The 15622-nt window shown below is 37.5% G+C and overlaps 1 protein-coding gene across 1 annotated transcript in view; it reads left to right on the top strand.

Moving 5' to 3' along the window:
* LOC148279926 (uncharacterized) overlaps positions 1–10622 on the top strand; it is a 29886-nt gene extending 19264 nt beyond the window's left edge. The window contains 5 exon segments of the mRNA XM_088229198.1: positions 1541–1685; positions 2226–3760; positions 4719–4833; positions 7518–7632; positions 10065–10622. Of these exon segments, the coding sequence (XP_088085324.1) occupies positions 1541–1685; positions 2226–3760; positions 4719–4833; positions 7518–7632; positions 10065–10618 (2464 nt within the window). The 3' untranslated portion in view covers positions 10619–10622.
* The last annotated feature ends 5000 nt before the right edge of the window (positions 10623–15622 follow it).

The raw sequence follows: 15622 nt of genomic DNA, 5'->3' as shown, positions 1-15622 counted from the left end.
AAAAAGTAAAAAAAAAACATTACATCTCTAAATAAAATATAACAATAACCATGAGAAAATCTTATGTTCTAATATAACACGGTAAAGTTAAGAATAACTAGATATAAGTTTTTTGAACATTAAAATAAAAAAACTTAAATTAAATAAACTAAATAATACCTTTATTTAGTGAAATCATCATCATCAGTTGGTTGGAAGAAGTTGCCATTTGGCAATAAATCCACCAATGTACAATTTAAATTATGTCTAACATGTTAGTATTATTTAGGTATTACAATTTAAATAAAGTAAATTGATAGAGTGCCTTTTAAAATTCAAAAGTGTTATATATATATATATATGTATATATATTTGGATAATTTATATAGCGCCATTTTTGTGAAAATCACCTCAAGGGCGCTGTACAATTAATCAATATCCCAGTATGTCTTGCAGCTACAGAGCGCATGGACGGTTGGGATTCTAGTTCCTCGTTTTCAATTAAGATCAATCAAAAATTATAACAGATAGGAGCTAGATTACATGACGTCTTGCAGCTACAGAGCGCATAGACAGTTAGAAATTTAGCCCCAATTTACACATTTTTAAAATTGACAAATAAATTTAGTGTATTAAAAAATAATAATAATATGAATAATAAAAAGGAGTAAGATTACAACACGTCTTGCAGCTACTAAGCGCATAGACGATTGGAATTCTAGACCCCATTTACAAAATTTAGGTATTTTAAAGTTGATATATGAAAGCTAGATAACCAATCATCGTGCAGCTACAAAGCGCATGGACGAGAGGAATTCCAGCAAAGTTAAAACAATATCAATAAATTTATTAAAAATAGAGTATAGTAGTAAATTGGTCAAGTGTTCATGCCAAGAACTAAGCAATAAAAAACTAAATAAATCAAACACTGTTTCAACTCCATGGTTAACAAAGGGAGATAGAGGTCCGAAGAGAAGCTTTTGTAGACAGTAGGTAGATACCGTCGCCATGTGGCCCGCTGGCTGGCAGATAGTTTCTGGAAACGCACATGTGTAGTACTATTATGCCTTTTGTTCCAATGACTCGGTGTCCATTTTGGTCCGTATTATTTCGTTTTATGAGACGCAACATTCCTGTTCAAATTCACTTTTTTACATGAATATTACACAAACATTAAATATATCTACGTCATTTGCGTATTCATTTGCAAATGTATGAATCCTCCTTATGGGCGAGTGTGCAGTGTACACTGTAGTTTGTTGTAGATACATTTACATAGAATAGTTTATTAAATGGGGTAACCCGGCCCGGAACTCGCAAGTTAATTAGTAGTAACAGTTCGGATCAATCAAATGTTGAATTTAGTATTTTAAATAAAAATAACAAATCATTCAGTTTTCTTCTACTATAATTTTCAATAGTGACGGTATGCAATGGCAATTGGATTTTAAAAAATCTTTCTCTGGTATAACGAGTAATGCTTGTAACGAGCAATTTCAGTCAGCCCCGTCTTCCTCGCGATAACCAAGTTCCACTGTATATGCTCATAATAATATTTCAGCGCCGCTACCAAACGGAAGAAGAAGAAGCCGACATCGTTTGTCCCGCCCCCGTGCGCGCCCCCCGCCCCCCTGCGCGCCCCGCGCCCCGCGCCGCTACCCTTCTGGCGGAGGCCTCTGCCCGCTCCTCACAACCACTCTCACTGCGTAAGCTATAAATTAAGTTCCAAATTTGTTGCAACAGAGGGATATACCATATATATAAAATTTCCCAATATTTAAGGGAAAAATTATTGTATGTATTTTATGCAAATTTTAAATTTTATTTTAGTTTTTTATTACAATTTTGGAAGTATATTTACACTATAGTCTAGCAGTCGGCCTCGTGGTGTAGTGGTAGCGTGTTTGCCTACCATACAAGAGGTCTCGGGTTCGATTCTCTACATGAAATATTTATTTAAAAAGGTGTTTTTACACTAGAATATTTTATAGTCCCTGAAGCGTAAAACTGATCATCTTACCAGCATATAACAAAAATGATCAAGATACACTGCTATTAGTGTACCAATGCAGTGCCCTTTGCTCCATTAGTTGCGGAGAGGGAATAATGATCAGTCCAGCAAATTAATTTAATTTTTATGTAATTCCATTTTTAATTTCCTCACTTTAGCATTTTCCTCAGTTTTACACTTTTTTCTTTCTTGCTTGAAAAATGAGGGATTTTTCTAATTCAGTATATCTTGGCAGGGTTCATCAGAAAATGAGGGATCCTCAATTGGTTCCCGCGTCAACATCCACCAGAAGCTTCAGGAGAAAAAACAGAAACAGCTTGCGGAACTGAAGATCATAGAAGAAGAAATAAAGCAGGGAAAACTGGCCAACAACGCCATGATCTCGGGAGACGAGATCTACTCCAGTCTTCAGAGGCAGCCCATACCGAGGGCCAAGAAGCATATCGACCTAGAGCCGCTCACTTGGGCCCCCCCTAGCCCGGAACTCGGTTCTTTAGGACAGAGTTTTGAAAATTTAAACACCCTCGGCCAGGCGAACTGCCAGCAAGGTCAGAATCAGAGACTTTTAAGCGGAAATGCTCAAAACGGACATCAAAATAACGGGTACGAAAACTTTAGCGGATTCTCTCAAAATGCTCTCGCCGCTACGAATCTCGTAGGACAGTTTTTAGGCAGCTTTCCCAGCTATACAGAAATCCCAAGCATCGGCAAAAACTCGTCCGCTATTTCCCCAATCAATATTCCCGGAAATTACGAGAGCGTCCCTCAATGCAGCAACAATAGAAACATGTCACCGAGCTCGCAGATTTCAAACGGAGAACAGAACAATTCATTGACGCGGCAAATTCTGCCTCGGAGCAAGAATCCTAGGCAGTTTATTTCTAGCTCAGGGCAACACCGACAGAATGCTTACCCGAGCGATCGGCAGATCAGCGACATGCAGCGGGCCAGCGAACAAGCGAGGTTACTGTACGGAGACTCCAGCAGCCCGCGCACGGTTCTGCACAGCCAAAACACAAACGAAAACAGTTCTAGGCTGCAGAGAAATTATCAGTGCACATCGGAGCACGCGCCGACGTCTCGGGTTTCAAATTTTTCTCCGTCGATAGAAGCCGTCGCGAGGAATACTCCGTACGAAAACGGAAAATCCGCAAGTCCCAGAAACATCACGAACATGAGTCCGAGAACGGTGTACACGGACGCTGGATCCGCTGCGAATTCATTCGAGCGATCGAACAACAATCAAGTAAATAGATTGATAGACAATATGTCTCCGAGACAGTTGAGTAGCACTTCGAATGGCGGTATTTTCAGCGAAAACCAATCGCACGGGCGGCAGTATTCCGGCGTATACAGCGTCACGAACCACGAGACGTCGAGCCCGTTGCACGTAGCCCAAAACGGCTGCATGTATACGGACTCGCGCCAAGACATCGCAAACCAGAAATCCGGCGAATACAATCTTCGTAGTTTTGTCAATTTTCCCGATCATAAAACGACAGATTCAAACGGGTCTCACAACCAAACGCGGGGCATTTACACAGATGGTAATCAGAGACTATTCTGCAGTTCGAACGAGAAGTCAAGTCTTAGTTTTCCATACCAAGTGGTGCCTCCCCCGAAGACCAAACTCGATAGGAACGGAGGGAATTTAAACCCGGTGGAACAGAGTAAGAGGATGCAGCGATGTAAGACTCCCGAGATCCTTCTAGCTCCTCATTTCCTAGAGGCTTCGAGACAGAATTGCTGCCACTGGGGCTTGCCTTACAGGTAAATAATCTTTATTTTAATTAATTACATTTAATTAAATATTTAAATTTATTGCAACAGAGAGGGAAAACATTATTGAGAAGGGAATATGGAGGTCTAGGTATTTACACGGCTTATGAACTGTCATTGGCTGGTTCAAGTGGCCACTTTACACGCTGTGTAACATGCACCACTCTGCCCATATTTGAACATCTATATTCCTTCAATTCTTCAACGTCAGATCAAATCCAACATACACGGTATCACCCAAAAAAGATACATAATATTGATAACAGTGACCGTGAAAACCTTCGCACCTATTTAAAACTTCTTAATTATAAATTCCTAGCTAATCAAATGTAAGAAATTAAAAATCGTTATTATACAAATATAAAGTGTATATATGTGCCATGTTGCATGAAAATTATTTTCGGGCATTGCCTAGTAGGTGATTTGGTTCAGCCGGATGAATCTCACCCGCATGATAAAGGTTTCAGCTCCTTTTTTTTTTTCTTTATTTGAAAATTTATTTATCAACATTTACGGATTATTACATTCATATTCCATTTTTTATTCATACTCTGTTGTTCAAAATAATATTTTTCCATCTTTTGAAAAGTTTGTCTGTCTTTTGTTTAGTTTTGTCTGGTAGTTTATTGTGTAATTTCAGTCCCTGGTTCATTAGTCTCGACTGTCCTTTACTACACAAGAGCCAACAGATGGAAGAGTTGAGGAAATGTGGATGTTTAAACATGGGCAGAGTGGTGCATGTTACACAGCGTGTAAAGTGGCCACTTGAACCAGCCAATGACAGTTCATAAGCTGTGTAAATACCTAGACCTCCATATTCCCTTCTCAATAATGTTTTCCCTCTCTGTTGCAATAAATTTAAATATTTAATTAAATGTAATATGTCATTTTTGTGAACACCTCAGTACCCACTACAAAATTACCCAATAATTAACATTGTGTTTTCCAGAGGCCAGCACGACACGGATTGTTGTCAGCAATCCATAGGCGGAGAAGCCTTGAGTAGTGGAGATGGAGAGCCCCCCGACTTACCCTGCCGGCCTCCCAGCGATATAGACAGCCAGGTAACTCATTCACTCGATTGTGGAATAATCTACCCACTAATGTTAGAGACGCCCCTTCATTATTTACATTTAAGTCAAGATTGAAATGTCACTATCTAAATATTTAAATTGTTCCTTTATCCTTCTTCTTTCCTTCCCATCCCCTCTCCTCTCTTCATAGTATAGTGTTATTTTTTTTTTTTATATAGATATATTTATTTTTGTTAATCTTTGCTTTTAATTTTTGTATAAAATTGTAAGATTCAATATGTCCATGTATTTATAATTTTCTCAAACTGAACAGTTTGGGTAGGTAGGAAGAAATTGCCTTAAGGCAATATGCCCGCCCTTATATGTATATTTATTGTATATGTATATAAAGTGTCAAATAAATAAATAAATAAATTCACGTACAGCAACGAGGATTTGCAACAAATAGTCTCTAGAATGTATGATGTATGCCTGGAGAGCGAATTGGCGATGATCGAAAGTAAGTCAAAAGTGATGATATTTGAAAGGGGAAGTGAGGTTACTGACTGCATAATAAATGTAAACAACGAATGTCTCGAGCAAGTAGAAGAATTTATGTATCTGGGAAGCATGTTTTCAAGAGACGGAAGAGTAGAAAATGATGTATAAAGGAGAGTGAATGCGGGCAACAAAATGAACTGCGCACTCAGCACAGTAATTGCTAATAAAAATATGTCAATCGAAGCTAAACTGGCAGTGCACAGCGGAGTTTTAGTCCCGACAGTTATGTATGGAAGTGAAACATAGAACTGGCAGATGAAGGATAAAAGCCGAGTGAACGCGGTTAAAATGCGATCTCTTAGACGCATGTGTGGGAAATCAATGTGTGACAGGGTTACGAATGATGAAATCAGGCGAGAGTGTAAATCTGAGTCAAGTGTAATTGATAAAGGGATAGTCATTTATTTGTTTACTTAAAAAAACTTTGTAAAACCCCTTTGTTACATTTTTCAAGGAAGCAACCAAAAAGTAGGTTAAATGCTTTCAAAATGCGATCTCTCAGGCGAATGTGGCGCACAAATGTCGAGATCCGTGAACTATGTAAGGCTGAGACATGCATTATCGATGGAATCGAGAAAGGGGTGCTATTTTTCATGCTTTTTTTTATTTATTTACACTCTTAATCAAAATACAATTCCATGTTCACTTTGCCCAGCTAACAAGGGTACATACCCCGTTCCAAGCTAGGCAATTACATTTTAATATATTATAATAGTTAACAAATTAATATAGAGCACAGACAAACAAAATATAAACTTATTCGTATACACATTTTTATACATATACATACAGACATACACATAAATACAATATATATATATACATATACACACATGTACATACACACACACGGACACATACATGCGCTACACATGCATACATTCATAAAAACATAGACAATTTTTTTATGCGAAACTTCATGGTTGTCATCTATAAATATATTTTTTAAAATTATTCCTTATTTTTTATATTTTATTTTCGACATCCAGTAAGAATCTCCAATCCGTGGCATGCATCAACTTTTCTGACTCCCTACGACCAATGTCACGAAAGAGCGAGGTCAACACCTTCCGCAACTTGACAACACTCCCGTCTTTCCACGATTCTGGCAAAAGGTTACGGACCTTTTTGCCTACGTAATAGTGTTGTCTCGATGCCAGAACAGTGTTGACCCCTTCACTTAGTATCAGATCCCTATTAGAGTATCTTGTATTATGGTTGTGGTTGATTGATGTGTGTAACCACTACCGTTCTCAATACATACTGTTGAATAATATTCAGTACTCTGAATTCTTTGAAGAGCAAGTCACTTGGATAACGAAATGTTTTTTTAAAAATTATTCGGATTAAAGATTTCTGTGCAATTGCTACAGGTTCAAGGGCGGTTTTTGTGCAAGCTCCCCTTTAAAAATGTCCTTTAAAAATGCGATATTTCCCTATTACGTATTTAATTTATATTTATTTTTATAACCTTGATTCATTAGCACACAGAAGAGATATGTTTGATCAGATCCGGCTTTATAAAATTGTCAATAATAAATTCGATTCCCCGGAACTCATTAATCTACTTGCTTACCGTGTCCCCTCCAGGCCGACTAGACTCTCTGATATTTTCTATATTCGTAAATTTAAAACAAATCATCGGAAACATTCTACGATCCCTCGTATATGTGAAACATTCAACAAAAAATTTAATAGTCTTGATATATTTAACACTCCATACAATATGTACAGAAGAGAATTAATAGGCTTGATTCATGCTCTTCATTCATAATTCATTTAATCATTAAATCAAATGCAATTTTCCACTCTCACTTTCCTTCAATCATCCTTTACCACTCCTTATCAATTTCCCTCTTTTCCTTTCCACTATCTCCTTGTTTTGTCCATATTTATCTTATTTTAATATATAGTATATTTACTATTTATATAGTTTAAACTTCAAGCCGTCGTCGCTTTATTACAGTATTATTTAGTGAATACATATAATTGGAAGGCAGGCCCTACTATGTATACATTTTATATAGTTTTTTTTTTCAATATTCATTTAACCTGTACATCTGTTTGTATTCGAAATAAATAAAATAAAAATTAAATTAAATTAAATTAAATTTGAAATCAAAACATTTCTTGCTTTTTTTGTATTATTTTAACCGGTTTTTGATTGATTCTAGATTTCCCTACCTCGATCCTACACTCTGCCCAGAGAGTTTAAATACTACAGAAGAAACAGACAACGCAGGATCCTGAGGCCGGACCATTTTGTGGCCAGCACCAACAGCAGCGACGGTGAGAGTACCGAAAATCTATAATTTATTTATTTTATTTTATTTGGGATTTTTACAGCTATTACATAAACAAAATAAGTAGAACAATATTAACAATACTTAAGCCAATTTAAAAAATCCACTGTAAATCTAATGACACATAATGTATAAGAAAAGAGTTTATGTTCCTGATGGCTATCTCCGACAGCGTCAGCACAGACTGTTTTACCTCCCGGTTTCCAGAACCAACCTGCCTCTAGTCATGCCGGTTGGAAGAGCAGTCAAGCAGCCGAACATTATCACTTTGGAGATCGACACCTTTCACATTAGTGAAAGTATGTTCAAGAGGCAAATACTCTTGCTATTAGAGAGTATTATACCTTAATAATGTTCAACCATTGCTCGAGGGCTCTTGGTTTGATATAAAGTTCCAATTTAACGTCTTAAATCCTTTGTTATTTGTTATGTTACTTTGTGAATAAATTATTTGAATTTAACGTAATTTTATGTGTGTGACGTTTGTATTCATGTGTATGTTAATGTGTGTTTGCGTAAATGAGTGAGGTAGAGGGTGCGTGTGTGTGTGGATGCGTAAGTATAAAAAAATAATTGTTTAAAACTTGCATAACTAAATACATAAGCATAACTAATACATAAGCTAAATACATAAGGCCTCCGTGGTGTAGTGGTCAAGACGCTTGACTCACACACGGAAGGTTCCGGGTTCGATTCCCGGTGAGAACACAAAAACTAAAATGTGATTTTTCTCAAGCCTGGGTGCTCTGTGATGTAATTCACCACTGTAATTAGGCCTCCTGGCCTGTTGTGGTGCAAAAAAAAAATGTAAAAAAAATGTAAATGCCTAGACTTCCATATTCCCATCTCAAAAACTTTTTCCCTCTCTGTTGAAATAAATTTAAATACGAACAACTCCCTAGGGAGGAAATCCAGCCAGTCTGCAAGCATTTGGACATAATCAAACATTGTTGAATTACTACCTGGTAAAAGAAGAAGTATAAAAATTGGAAAATTGTTTCCAGGCGTTGCCTAGTAGGTGATTTGGTTCAGCCGGATGAATCTCACCCACGTGATAAAGGTTTCAGCTCTTTTACTTCACAAAAGTCAACGGATGGAAGAGTTAAGGAAATGTGGATGTTCAAACATGGGCAGAATGGTGAATGTTACACAGTGTGTAAAGTGGCCACTTAAACCAGCCTACGACAGGTCATAAGCCCTGTAAATGCCTCGACTTCCATATTCCCATCTCAAAAACTTTTTCCCTCTCCGTTGAAATAAATTTAAATATTTTAATGTGTTTATATTATTAAAATCTTTTCCGGTTCTAAGTACAAATCCTAATAATTTTACAGCTTTGTTAGATATTTTAATAATGTGCTCTTTAAATAATAATTTTAATAATAATGAAGCTCCATGGAGTGAATTTTTCATGGAAAAGGTCTCTGGCTTGATTCGCAACATGGTTGACATGTGTTGACATGTGTTGATTCAAAATGTTTTTTTGAAGTTTTTCTGAAGCGTAAGAATGATCGTCTAACATACGAGGTGTGTTCAGAACATCACGGGAATTTTTAAATTTTCGCGTTCGTAGAGTCCAATTGTCAATTATTTTTTTTATGTTGGTATACTCGTACATACCCCTGAAGTATGCTAAATTTCTTAGCTGTGTTCATTGTTTACGTTGTCTGAGGCGGCCGCTAAGGTTAGGTTAGGTTAGGTTAAGAAAGTTAAGAAGTGTTTAGCATACTTCAGGGACCTACCAAAATAATAAAGAAATCGACCATCGGACTCTCCACACCCAGGAAATAAAGAAATTCTCGCTATTTTCTAAACACACCTCATACATGCAACAAAAAAATATTATGATGAGACTCTGCGCTTGGGTACCAAAGCGGTGTCTTAAAGTCTCGGAGTTTTAAACTTGCTAGGTACACCAATTGAACGTAGTTATGCAGAAAGCAGCCTGTCTGCGATTTCGAAAAAATGAGATATTGATGTTATCGGATGCAGTAAGGTCGATTCTATATTCTGCTAAATCAGCCAGACCGCTTTCATATAAAAAACTGTATTAATCACCTCCGGAAAAAGGTGTCGATCACAAAAACGGCATTTCTCAATTTGCAGAAAACACCCACAAAACTAGAAAAATCTTATGGTACTTTAAAAATCTTTGAACTGGTCAAATACACAATAAGATTCTTGTTTGTAATATGTAAAAAAAACTAATTTATTCATTGTTTATCGTTTGTTAAAGTCAAAAACATTCAAACTATTGTGTAGATTTTATAATTCACTCTTTTCACAAAATGGCTATTATCTCAGTTTCACTTTTCTATGGCTTGCTGCTTTCTGTATAACTACGTTCAATTAAGTTTTTTGGCAAAATGATTATTCAGTTTGAATTAAAATGATGTTAACATTTTGAATATATTCTAGGTGACGTGGACAGCGGAGACGATAACGAATCCGAACGCCTCTCCAACACGTCCGCCAACCGAAAATCTCCGCACGGAGACACGAGAAAATCCCCCGCGAACCTCAACGAAGTCCAGAAATTCCACCCGGCGAAGATGCCCACTCCGTCCCAGCACCAACACTCCCTCAGCCAGCCGAGCAGCGAGATCGCCGACAAGTGGAGGCAGGGGCAGACCTCGCAGGAAGGCAGCGTCCAGCAGCAGTTGAGCTGCCAGAACGTCAGCATCTACGGCAAGATGGCGGCCGAAGACGCCCCGGACGACTTCGGGCCGGAGGAGTGCTCGAACCAACGATTGGCAGTCGGCGGCGTCGAGGACCCGGGCGTCAAACAGTGCAGGAACAACGGCGACCTGAAAGGGGGCAACGTCGACGGGCAGAGGTACAGCGGCGGATTCGCCAACGGCGATCGGCAGCCGTTTTATGCTGGCGTCTCGCCCGCACACGGCCGCCAGCTGAGAAATAGAATGTATGGAATCAGCAAATTAGGAATGATAAAACACGAAACCAAATTGTAACACATCATCCATATTTTATTTTTACATTATATGCCACTGACGCATAGTAAATAGACACATTACTCCTTTACTAGCTACATCCCGGATTTAGCAAGTGTTGCGTTGCCCTCAACAATAGGGAAATATCACGTTTTTTTAAAACTTTTTAAAATTGATAAGGGTCTATGAAATCATCATCCTCATCATTCTCTTTCGGCTCCTAATGGTGCATAGGACACTACATTGGTACACTAATTTTAGCGTATCTTGATCATTTTTTAATCATGAAGGTAAGATGATCAGTCTTACGCTTCAGGTACCAGTCCAGGGACTATAAAATATTCCGGTGTAAAAACACCCTTTTTCAAAAAAATTGTACCAACCATGTCGGGAATCGAACCCGAGACCTCTTGCATCGAAGTCCAACGCGCTGACCATTACACAACGAGGCCGACAAACTTATTAGTAGCATAAAAAATATTTTTTAATTTATGACGTTGAATTCCCGCGAAAACAGTCAATTGCATCGGCCACGCCCCTAATGTGTCACGATTCGGGTTAATTTTGAACTTTGTTTGTGACCGTCGCGTTTTTATAGCGACATATTTTTTAATATTTTGTTTTTTATAGTCAAACATTTCTCCACAATACTTATCCAAATTTGTTGCATCAGCGAGGGAAAACATTTTTGAGAAAGGAATATGGTAGTCTAGGCATTTACAGGGCTTATGACCTGTCATTGGCTGGGTTTCGTGGCCACTTTACACAACGTGTAACATTCACTATTCTGCTTGTGTTTGAATCATTTTTCACCCATTTCCTCATCTTTTCCATGTGTCGACTTTTGCGAAGTAAAAGAGCTAAAACCTTTATCATGCGGGTGAGATTCATCCGGCTGAACCAAATAACCTACTAGGCAATGCCTGAAAACAATTTTCCACTTTTTATACTTCTCTTACTAGGTAGTGAATTCGTTCAGTTTTCCCTCTCTGTTGTAAAAAATTTCATCATCATCATCATTCCGTTTCCGCACCTAATGGTGCACGGGGGACTGCATTGGTACACCAATCGCAGCGTTTCTTGATCTTTTTTTTAATACATGAATGTAAGATGATTCGTCTTACGCTTCAGGTCCAGGGACTATGAAATAATCTGGTGTGAAAACACCATTTCAAATAAATACTTCATATCGACCACATCGGGAATTAGACCCGAGTTCTCTTGCATGGTAGGCAAAAATGCGCTGACCATTACACCATGAGGTCGACCAACAAATTTATATCCGAATAACTTTCTAGGGAGGAAATCCAGCCAGTCTGCAAATATTTGGACATACTCAAAACATTGTTGCGTTCCTGAATCCATTTCACATATTTTTATCGGTATTCGTAGTATGTGATATTTCCCTATTGTTGTTCTTTAAAATAAAGATAAGGCGGACGATTTAAAATGCCACCTACTGCGCGCTTGTACCGTGCCTATTTAATTATGCGTCATTGTTATACGCCATATTATTTATCCTTATTATTTATTTATTTCTGTGGCTTTGATCTTATGGGTCAATGCCATATATGTATTTTCTTTAAATTAATTATAGTATAAATGTATTTATATTAGAGATAAAATGGATTGTGATGTGGCCGGACCTAATATCCGGTGACTACAAGGCTTAAGTCTTGTAGTCTGATAAAAAATTAGAAATCATTCAATTTTTCCACTTTAAAATGTTCCATATGTGAAGAGACTGGAATCTGGTTGTGGTCCTGTGGCCAGTGTCTCGGACTCACGGATCAAAGGTCCGTGGTTCGAATCCCACTCTACCCCGACTTGATTCCCATTTTCAAAGTGTGTTATTTACAACTCGTTGAAAGCGGCCCTCAAAATTAAATATTTGGGTAAATCATAAGAACCCAAATGTTTCTTTTTATATATTTAAAAAAATATATTTTTCTGCAGTTAAATTACTTTAAAGTTTTTGGGACCAGGAAGGATATTCTGGAGTGGGCCAATCAGGAACTTCTCAGCATTTGCTCATGTAGAGAGAAAACCACTTAAAACTCTTCGGGAGAAGCCGGCCTGTTGGCAGCAGTCAACAGGCCTTCCGTTCCACTAGAAGAGTGTTCGGCATTTTGTTCCTTACTTTGGTTTTATTAACCGATTGCCCGCACTATATTGACCATGTATGATACAACCTCTCGTGTGAGTTCTTTATTACCTATCACCGATGGGACGTCGCGTAGATCTTCACCCAGGCTTCTGCATCGCGCCTCCAGCTGTTGTCTTTGAAAGCTGAAAAGGGGGCAATGCATCAACAGGTGAGGGACATCTTGAGGCATCCATCAATTAAATTGACTAGCACACCTCTCTCGCCTGGTTTGCAATAAAAATAAATCCGTGTAATCGGGGTAGGTTCACTCAAATAACGATAATCCAGAGTTGAAGGATCCTGCTTCAAATTTGGCAAAGCTGAGTGGGAAATCGGAGGCTGTCTTCTCGAGGGTAGCCTCACGAGCCCGACAGCGTTTTAAAATGGCAACATTGTATGATTTCTTATGTATTATCAGATTACAGCCTAAAGCTCAACTTGCCACTCCTTGATGAAGTGCTCTTGTGTTGACGACGTCGCAACCGGCAAAACCCAAACTGAGCAGGAGCGTGTACAGTGAGAGACTACTCTAAAGCGGGTGTTGTGTACAGAGAAAAGCACGATCGGTTACTGCCATCAAACACCGACAAACTTTTCATCGCAATTTACCTCAATTGGATTCGCGACATGAACTTATTGACAATAAATATATTTTTGTAAATAATGTATTGTTTCATTCCCCTTCTGTGTCAAAAACATCCTTCGCGTTCCGAGTGATGCACACCGCTGTGTAGCAGTGGCGAGCGGCGATTCTTTTAATAGGTAATCTACAAAAAAAAACGAGTTTTACCTACTGTGAGTATTTTTTCTGCGGATCTGTGAAAATCAACTCAAACAAAAATTATTATTTACTTCGCGACATACGTAGCTGAATTATACACTATTTTAATCTTAGATTAATAATGCGTAACCTAGAGAGAAGCCCTAACACCATGTTTCATAGAACGCAAGCGATGTTGGTCTGTTAGCTAGCGACCAGTTGGTGGCCATTTTGTTTTATTTGACAACATAAACATAACGGTTTGATCGGATGCTTTTGTAGCTGTGCTTGGCTTTGTTTGTAAATAACTTGGATATTTACGTTATAATAAATAAAAATCGACTATGGTGAATTGCAGTATGTTTGGTAGCAGCAGTAGGAGCGTCAACGGTGTTAAAGGAGTCAGTTTTCACAGGTAATCGATTCCGAATATTTTCCCTCGATTTACAATGATTTTTGGCATTTTTTTTATTTTTATTTATTCATATTTTTTGCTTACAAACTATAATTAATAATAAAAATAATGTGATCTTTTTGGGGTTTCCCGTGCCGAGGACACTTAACAATATACCATTTTTTAATTACATTTGAGAATAAGCAATGAAAACTAACTTTAAAAAACAAAGATAATTTAAAAATATTCAGACAGTTTTAAAACAAGGTATTTATGTACATCTATATTATTTATATTACAAAACCCACAATAAAAATAACAAAAACCTAACATAAGCTATACACTTGTGGAGCAGTTGATTCAATATTGGTATGGGCGAATGAGACAATCCATTTTACTCCTACCTAGCTCCACTATCCATTTTTTTATAGCCTTTTTAAACATTTTTTCGTTACTAATTGTTTTAATAGATAGTTGAATTGTTCTGACACATGCATTATGTTGCTTAAAAACTTTCCTTATATCAACATATTTACTTCAGATACTATTTTTTCTCAGTTTAGGGGATACATTTGTGAATTAAAGTATGTTTACTGTTGATAATGACAGTTGATTATGGGCAATATGTCGGGGCAGTACTAGGCATCCATATAAAGTTTGAGTTTTTATCGAGTAGAGGTCGATTAAAATTTTGCTCGAAAATAGCAATGTTAACCTTGAAATCGCATCTAAAATGACGTGACTAAATTTCAGGCCGCTACGACTCGCCATTTCGGAGATGTGACGGACAAACAAACAAACTCAACACAGGACTTTGGTTCAATGGAGTTGGGATTTATGTATCAATAAATGTAACATCAGTATATTGTGAATAAAATTAATAAATAAATTTAAAAAATAAACACACATGCATTTTCTATTTTATAAAATAAATATAGGCGAATTATAGAAAAATAGATTGGAATAACCCTGCAATGATAAATACACTGGTACATATTTAAAAGTAATTACAATGCAAATTAATATCCATTTGGCAATTCTCGACCTGAGTACGGCCCATTGTTTTGCTGCGAACTGTAGCTAACTTAATACTCAATAGTCATAGAATGGTTTTCCTACGTTTGGGCTCCTCTCTAGGTTACGCATTATTACTCTGAGATTTTAATACTACGCTTGAGGGTATTAGAAGCACACTTAGAAATCTCCACCAAAAACGGAAAATTCGTTATTGATACCAAAATAAACTATGCATAAAACCTACTTACCTAAATAATAGCGTAATTCAAAAGCCTCTCTAAATCTTGCACAAACAGATTTCAGTTATACTACTTGACACCGCAAACAGCATTTTCCATTAAGTTGGTGAAGCATAATTACAAGTTTTTTGCAAATATCTCCGTAACTCCTTCAATGGAGATTTCTAAGTTTGCGTCTACCCCTACTCGTCATCATAATTCCCTTTCCGCGCCTAATGGTGCATAGGGCACTGCATCAGTATACCAATTGCAGCGTATCTTGATGATTTTTGTTACATGAATGTACGATGATCAGTCGTATGCTTCAGATACCGGTCCAGGGACTATGAAATATTCTAGTGTAAAAACACCCTTTTAAATAAATATTTCAAATCAACCATGTCGGGAATCGAACCCGAAACCTCTCTCTGCTGGGCAAACGCGCTGACCACTACACCGTGAGGCCGACGAAGTACATAATATATAAATC

This window comes from Micrasema longulum, unplaced genomic scaffold, assembly GCF_059751315.1.
Source record: "Micrasema longulum isolate JH-2025_06_02 unplaced genomic scaffold, ASM5975131v1 h1tg000644l, whole genome shotgun sequence".
Classification (NCBI taxonomy): Eukaryota; Metazoa; Arthropoda; class Insecta; order Trichoptera; family Brachycentridae; genus Micrasema; species Micrasema longulum.
Note: the sequence above shows the minus strand (reverse complement) of the source record. Positions and strands in the feature narration are given on the sequence as shown.